Raw genomic sequence first — 8,171 nt, 5'->3', positions numbered from 1 at the left:
TTGGCTGAGAACTGGGGGTTCACTGGACGAAATCCCCAGCCTGGATCCCCCTGCGGAGGGGGAGGAGGTGGGGACTAGTCCAGAGACAGGCTCTCCTGCGGAGGGGAGCACGGGAGTCCCCAGTTCGTTGACGCCTAAGAGGCGCTTGATCCCGTGTGATTGGCGCCAGGTCGAGTTTGACAGATGGGCTAACCTGAAATCTCAAGGGCGGGGCATTCGGCTGTTCGAGGCTGACAAGATCAGTAATAACTGGCTAGTCAACCCCTATTCGGGGGGGTTTACTCCCGGCTGGTTTATGGCTGCGCTTCAGCTAAGGGCAAATGTTTACCCAACTCGGGTCGGCAGGGAGGGGGAGACCGTCCTCCGACGCCCTTTGTCGATACTGTCGGGGTTCTCCCGAGACCTGTTCTCACATTCTTGGGGCCTGTCCGAAGGTTCGGCAGGGACGAATCCGGAGACACCACAAGGTGTGTGATCTCATCGTTACGGAAGCGCAGCGCTATGGCTGGAGTGTGATGAGGGAGGTCCGCTGGGCCTGTCCCTCAGAAGGGGTTTTGGCGCCCGACCTTGTCTGCACAAAGGGCGATTTGGCACTGGTGGTTGATGTGACGATACGGTACGAACTCGAGGAAGACTCACTTGAGACCGCGCGGCTCAAGAAAGTCAGCAAGTATCGCCCTCTCGGTCCCGTTCTACTTCGGAAACTATCGGCGGTTCGCGGGGTGCAGGTTTTCGGTTTTCCAATGGGCGCCAGAGGCAAGTGGCCCTCAACCAATGAGATTTTCCTGAAGGCATTGGGCTTGCAGCGGGCTCGACGCCTGAGCTTCGCTAAACTCATCAGTCGTAGAACCCTCTTGTACTCCCTGGATGTCTTGAGTGAGTTCATGGATTGATGAGGGGAGGTTGGAGCAGCCTCTGACACGAAAGGGATCCCATCGTTGACGGTCGAGGGCTATGGGACCCCTAAATAGGCGTGTAGTGAGTGGCTTGCCACTCTGTAGTAGTTGTCTCTAGTTGGGCCGTTACCAGGAACGACCCAGTGATCGAGTATGTTGTGATGCGGGGCGAAGGCTGGGCCGTCCGCCACGGCGGTTACAGATGTCGGCCCGTACGCGACATGCCAGAAACGGCTCCCATTGTTTGGACTGGGGCTGCGCCGCCCTTGGGCGAAGCGGCCTTGGCCTGGGCAGGGGTGTTGGAAAAAGGCATTGTTGCTCACGGCGTGAGGACTGGGCCGGCAGCTTGCTGTTGGTTGCGGCTTCGTGCCGGGGTGGCTCGCTGATTAAGCCTCTTGAAACTCGACGGTAGGATCGGTAGCTTGGCCGGTTATTCTACCGGCCTCGCGGCCTGTGCCTTGCTTACGGTCTTAACCACATCCACCTCTGGTTTGGGGTTGCTCTCGTTTGCAGGAGCATTGCCCGTCACAGAGGCAGCCGCGCTACCTGGTGGATTGGGACCACCAAGGATCTTACGGGTGTGTCCGCCAGATAAGACCTGTCTGAAGCTGCGGGATGTAGTCGTGACGGTGACCCAGGCATCATCGTGGTTACGGGAAGGGGTGGTGGGCCCCGGACCTCAGTGTTGTACGGGGGCATGACACCTGTTCAACATCTGTCACATAAGTCATGCAACTCGCTCCTGGCTACATCTTGGCGTCTCGGAGCTCGCAATTTAAGCCCGCACCCAAACTGGACCGGCCCGAGGGTTGTGGAAGGGGGGCCTTTGCCGCATGTGGAGGGCACTGCCGTGGCATTTCTCCGGTGGACAGGACCCTGAAGGGGCGGGGGGCCCCCCGGAAACATCTCAGATGAAGGATGAGTTCAGGGAAGGTGTAAGAAGCTTCCCACCGGCTGGGCGAGTTGGTTAGTTCCTTGGTGACATGCTGGGATGGCCTTCGAAGTTCTCCTAGTGCACATGGGGCCCGAGCTACTTGGGCGTGCCGTCCGAGTGGCGCTCGGCCCCGGATTGATTACCCGAGGTTTCCCCCACTCTGGATCTAGAGTGACTTGGAGCTCTGGGTGTTCTGCCCATCTCCAGACCCTACGTTCGGGGGACATACAACGGACCGATAGACCTAGTTACGTCTGCCCAGACGCTGGCGTGCAATGGAGCATGTCAAAGCATTGGTAATGGTTCAGACAGTCCTTGGATTCATGGGACACATACTGAGCACTTGTTACTCTTCTTTTCCCTTTGGAGCGAAAGTTCTGGCGGAATCCGCTGCCGGCAGGCAGTAAACTCGTGGCGCCTAGGGTATTCACCCGACGGGCGGACCACATGTGAGAATAAGGGCGTCCACGGATCTCGTGTGATGCCAAACCTCGGCGGGGGCGCGGATAAGCACGAGATAAGACGGCGGAGTAACTATGGCTCTCTTAAAGTAGCCAAGCCCCACACAGCCTGACTGTGTCATCTCTCCCTTCCAGGGTTTCTCTCTCCCCCCTCTGCGCGCCCCTGGTACTCCATCACCAGTGCTACCTTAAGAGAGTCCCACCTACTCCCGCCGTTCACCCACCGTGGCCCATGAGTGCAGGTAAACGGCGGGAGTAAGTGCGTAACCCTAACCCTGCGGACCAGGGGAATCCGACTGTTTAATTAAAACAAAGTATCGGATATTGGCCGGATACATATGGATAGTGGTGGTGTATCTCGGTCACAGTCGGTTGGAACTCGCCTCCACGTGGCGGTCCGCGGGCAACGTCTGCGGTGACGGCTAAGATGTTCCGTAATTTCCTCAGTCGAACAATTTTTCCTTTTGGCACGAGGTCTGAGCGGTTCGAACCTACCCAGCTCTCTGGCACCTGTTTCTTTCTGCCTTTGGTGGTGTACCAGAGGCTGCGGTGGTTCGTTGTGGGTAAACGGCTGTGATAGGTCAGGGTGCAAGACCCGCTATCTTCTAAGTGCGTATTCGTTGTCTAGTTGGCTGGTTGGCGTGTTTCCATTGTAACTAGAGTACTACTCTGTTACTGATTATAGTAGTCCCTGAGAGTGGGATGAAACCCGGGACTCGGAGTCCAGGCGCCGGTGCCTCTCTGGGGTCGGTGCGGGCAGCGGGCGTCGGTTGGAGGGGGCTAACGCCCTCTTCGGCCTGGCGCCTTAAATGGCTGCCCCCCACCCAGGGGCGGTACCTGTTGCGCTCGCAGAGAGGGTATGTCGCGGGGCATCCCTCTCAAGGCGCCTGGCTTCAATCGAACGCTGGTGATGAGTGCCTAGGTGGGGTGGGGGCGACTGGGTGCTGGAGCCCCGGGTCTACACCCGGACCGTTCCGGTGTCGGGTTCGTCTCTCGCCTCTGCCGACAGTGCAGCATCACCCCTCCTTGAGAGAGACTGTTGGGGAGAGTCGTGGGGGCGCGGTGCCTCCGCCCCATGACTCTTACTCTTCCCCCAACGTGAATGCAACCAGAAGGATCTTGAAGTCCAGGTCCGGGGGCGGCGGTGCTCGTGCCGGCCCGAGGGGGGGATTGAGGACTGGAGCAGGCCTGGGAGGCCTATCACCCTCCCTGGCATGGCGCCTTAATTCGTTCTCTCCCCTCCAGAGGCGGTACAACCTGCGGTCGACCAGGGGTGCAGTCCTCCGGGACTCACCCTTGAGCACCCCCCCGCCCCCTTCGAACGCGAGAGTCAGTAGCCCCCGTGATGTGGCGGCGGCCGGTGCCTGGGAGGCTGGGTCCACGCCCAGGTCTCTTAGGTGTCGTGTCCGCATGTCATCGTCGTGGAGGCGAACGCTCGCCTTCCCCTCTTTGGGAGATAGGCAGAGAGAGGATCGGAGGAGTGCGGCGATTCCTTCCCCCGGTCCTGTCGTAACCTCTCTGCCTGACTGTCCTTACCCTAGCCACTTGTTGGCTGAGGAGACTCCTGCGTCCTCAAGCCAGGGATCTGTTTCAGATCCTCTGGTAGGGAGGCGCCTCACGATGACAAGTGGGGTGAAGGGTTCTCATAACCCTCAAAAACGCAAACAGCCCATAGCTCGGCCGGCGGATGGCGAGCCCACCGCTCGAAGACATCGACCAAGGGGGTGTGTCGAATCAAAGCCTGGATCCAGTGGTAGTGGGCTTCCAGGCGTGCAGCCACCCCAATTGTCTTCTACTAGTCTCGTGCGCGATCCAGGGGACCCAATTGATGCTGGTGTGAAGTCGTATACTGTCCGTCTGCCCGGTTTGGAACCTTGTGGGCTTTGTGGTAAGCAGCCGGGCACTGCTCGGGAGCTGGAGTCCCATCTGGGCCTGGTTCATCGGGTAGAGTCTGTGCTGTGGGCTTGCGGCAGGTGTGGGATGTCCCGACCTAACCGGCACCAGGTCTCCTGTCACATACCTAAGTGTCGGGTTGGCCGGTTGTCGGTGGGTAAGTTGCGTTGCAACCTCTGCCCTAGGGTCTTTCGCTCGGTTAGAGGTCGGTCCCTTCACAGGCTTAGAGCCCATACTGCTGCCTACTTGGGGATGGATTCGAGGCGGGACGGCTGTCATCGGCGGCACGTCGGTTTCGGTGAGCGGAGGCCTGAGGAGGTCAACGAGCTGACTCCCGCTCATCTGGACATGCCCTCGACATCAGGGTCGGTGGCCACTGTTCACGATGGTGGGAAGAAAGGGAGACAAATTTGGCCACAGTGCGGAACTTCGAGAAAGGCCATTCGGAAAATGGGGAGACTTCGCCGGTCTCAGGTATCGGAACGCTCAAGTCCCAAGCCACCGCAGCAGTCGGTCGAGGACGCGTTGCTTGAGATCCTTCACGCTGCATCGGCGGGACAGACCGGCAAGTCAGACGAGGTCCCCATTACGGAGGATGATTGCTCTCAGGAAGCTATCACTTCCGCCTCCTCCACTCTGATCCGAGAGGTGGGCCGGATGATGGGAACTGGACATTCGGCTCGAAAGAGGTCTGCCGGGCGGCCGGCCATTGGTTCGGTCCAGCGGTGCAGGTCGAGGCGGATTGTCCGTCAACGCCTGCTCCGCCTCTATCACTCAGACAGGGCCAAGCTGGCGTCTCTTGTCCTGGATGGGCAAACGGGGCAGATCTGCTCCGTCCCTCTGTCTGAGATCACTGCGGTGTTTGAGGGCAGGTGGGGTGACGTCCGACCGTTCCGAGGGCTTGGTTCGTTCGGCGGCCTTGGACGGGCCGATAACTCAGTGTTCTGCCATTTGGTAACGCCTCTGGAGATCATGAAAAATTTACGAGCTATTAAGGGCTGTTTCTCCCCAGGTCCCGATGGGATAACCAAGTCCCTGCTACTTGGTTGGGATCCCAAGGGGGAGAAGTTGGCACACATGTTCTCCACATGGTTGGTCTCGGGGACTCTGCCGAGGGTCTTCAAAAGGTGTCGGACGGTACTCATACCTAAGACCACGAACCCTGATCTGCTGGGGGACGTCAACCAGTGGCGTCCAATCACTATAGGGTCGATGGTCTTGAGGCTCTTTTCGCGGATCCTGACGGTTAGGATGACGGCGGCGTGTCCTATCCATCCGCGCCAGAGGGGCTTCATAGCCTCTCCGGGCTGTTCTGAAAACCTGTCGGTCTTGGAGGGTGTCATGAGGTTGAGCAGGCAAGAAAGGGTCTCCCTTGGGGTCGTATTTGTCGACTTTGCGAAGGCCTTTGATACTGTTTCGCACGAGCACCTCCTGAGTGCTTTGGAACGGAAGGGGTTAGACCAACACATGCTGGAATTGGTCAGGAATTCATATGAGGACTGTGTAACCAAGGTGCGATGTGCAGAAGGTGACACTGCAGACATCGCCATGAAGGTGGGGGTAAAGCAGGGTGACTCCATGTCACCCCTCCTCTTCAATATTGCTCTGGATCCACTGGTCCAGACTCTTGAACGCGAGGGCCAAGGATTTGTGGCGGACGGAAAATCCATTACGGCACTGGCATTCGCCGATGACCTGGTTTTGTTGAGTAGCTCCTGGGATGGTATGGTGGCCAACTTGGATGTCCTGGAGACTTTCTGCGAGCTTACCGGGATGAGGGTTCAGCCTGGTAAGTGCCACGGGTTTTTTGCCGAGACGGTGGGGCGGTCGCTCAAGATCAACAGCCGACCCCCCTGGCTGTTGGGAGGTGTCCCCCTTAACCTGATCGGGCCGGACGAGGGCGCTAAATATCTGGGTGTTATAGTCAACCCGTGGACAGGGATTGTCTCTAAGGGCATCGGTGAGCGACTCCAGAGGTGGATAGCTGCCATCGGAGGGACACCCTTAGGCCCGATCGAGAGGGTGGACCTGTTGGTCAACTATGCCATTCCGAGGGTGATCTTCGAGGCTGATCATTGCATGGTGTCAGGCCCGGTCCTGACAGAAGTAGACACACGCATCAGAAAGGCGGTGAAGTCGTGGCTTCATCTGCCAACTTGTACAACAGACGGGTTATTGTACTCGAGGAAGTCCAGCGGTGGACTGGGCATTCCCAGATTGGCAAGGGTCGTGGCGTCTATACAAGCCCGGAGAATCTACAACCTGTTTCACTCTTCGGATGAAACAGTCAGGTGGATTTCTCGTCGAACGATAAAGTACAAGGCTTTCAAGGGGGCATGGCGGAGAGCTGGGGGTTCACTGGACGAACTCCCCAGCCTGGACCCCCCTGCGGAGGGGGGAGAGGTGGGGCCTAGCCCAGAGACAAGTTTCCCTGCGGAGGGGATCACGGGGACCCCCAGTTCTATGACGCGTAAGAGGCGCTTGGTCCCGTGCGATTGGCGCCAGGTCGAGTTTGACAAATGGGCTAACCTGAAATCTCAAGGGCGGGGGATTTGGATGTTCGAGGCTGACAAGATCAGTAATTGCTGGCTAGTGGACCCCCACTCGGGGGGGTTCACTCCCGGCCGGTATATTGCTGCCCTTCAGCTGAGAGCAAATGTCTTCCCAACCCGAGAGTCGGCAGGGAGGGGGAGACTGTCCTCCGATGCTCTATGTCGCTACTGTCGGGGTTCTCCCGAGACCTGTTCACACATACTTGGGGTCTGCCCGAAGGTCAAGCTTGGCAGGATCCAGAGGCACCACAAGGTGTGTGATCTCATCGAAACTGAAGCACAGAGCTACGGCTGGAGTGTGATGAGGGAGGTTCGCTGGACCCTTCCTTCCGGGAGTGTTCTGGCGCCCGACCTTGTCTTCACGAAAGGTGATTTGGCACTGGTGGTGGATGTTACGATTCGGTACGAGTTAAAAGATGACTCTCTCGAGGAAGCGCGGCTTGAGAAGGTCGCCAAGTACCGCCCTCTTGTTCCTGTACTCCTCGGGAAGGTGCCTTTGGTTCAGAGGGTGCAGGTTATCGGTTTCCCGGTCGGTGCCAGAGGCAAATGGCCCTCGACCAATGATACTTTCCTGAAAACCTTGGGCTTGAAGCAAGCTCGACGCCGGAGCTTTGCTAAACTCATCAGTCGCAGAACCCTCTTGTATTCCCTGGACGTCTTGAGTGAGTTCATGGGCTGATGAGGGGAGGCTTGTCCTACCTCCAGCACGAAAGGGGCCCCGCAAAGAGAAGGACGAGGGCGGCGGGTCCCCTATAAGGCGTGTAGTTACCATTGAAGTAGAAGCCTCTAGCCAGGCCGCTTCCAGGAGCGACCTAGCAAACGAGTGCACCTAGGAGCAGTGCGGAGGCTGGGCCGTCTCTCCGGCGGTTACAGGTGTCGACGTTAGCTCGGTGTATTTAAGTGGATGTCGTTATGCGGGGCGGAGGCTGGACCATCCGCCATGTCGGTTACAGATGTCGGCCCGTACGCGACACTCAGAAACGGCTCCCGGGGCAGGGTGTAGGTTGAGCCGTCCCTAGGGACGGTTCCCGGCACTCGGTCGTGGGGGTTGGAAAAAGGTGTAGCCGTCCGTGGCATTGCAGCTGGACTGACAGCCTGCTGCCGGTTACAGGGCGTGTTGGGGGCGATGCACTGATTTAGCCTCTTGAAGCTCGACGGGAGGGTCGGTAGCAATGTGGACTCCTGATACCCACATCTGCGGCCTGTGCCTTCTTTATGGTCTGACTCACACCCGCCTCTGGTTTGGGACGGCTCTCATTCTTGGGGGCCCTGCCCGTCACAGAGGTAGCCGCGCTTACCTGGTGGATCGGGACTACCAGGGACCTTCCGGGTGTGTCCACCAGAAGACCTGTCGGTTGCAGCGGGATGTAGTCGTGACGGTGACCCAGGCATCATCGTGGTTTCGGGGAGGGGTGGTGGGCCCCGGGCCTCAGTG

General features: G+C 58.7%; 1 protein-coding gene across 1 annotated transcript; it reads left to right on the top strand.

Moving 5' to 3' along the window:
* The first annotated feature begins 2,993 nt into the window (after positions 1-2,993).
* Positions 2,994-7,722, top strand: LOC125884643 (uncharacterized). Its single transcript, XM_049569620.1, has one exon. The coding sequence runs from the start codon at positions 2,994-2,996 to the stop codon at positions 7,413-7,415; it is 4,422 nt and encodes a 1,473-aa protein (XP_049425577.1). The 3' UTR covers positions 7,416-7,722.
* Positions 7,723-8,171: the final 449 nt, after the last annotated feature.

The sequence above is a fragment of the Epinephelus fuscoguttatus genome, linkage group LG24, assembly GCF_011397635.1.
Source record: "Epinephelus fuscoguttatus linkage group LG24, E.fuscoguttatus.final_Chr_v1".
Classification (NCBI taxonomy): domain Eukaryota; kingdom Metazoa; phylum Chordata; class Actinopteri; order Perciformes; family Serranidae; genus Epinephelus; species Epinephelus fuscoguttatus.
The sequence above is the reverse complement of the archived record's forward strand: the minus strand, read 5'-3'. Positions and strand labels throughout refer to the sequence as shown.

Coding starts and splice junctions, on each gene's coding strand:
- LOC125884643 (XM_049569620.1), top strand. CDS start 2,994: ATGAAACCCGGGACTCGGAGTCCAGGCGCCGGTGCCTCTCTGGGGTCG.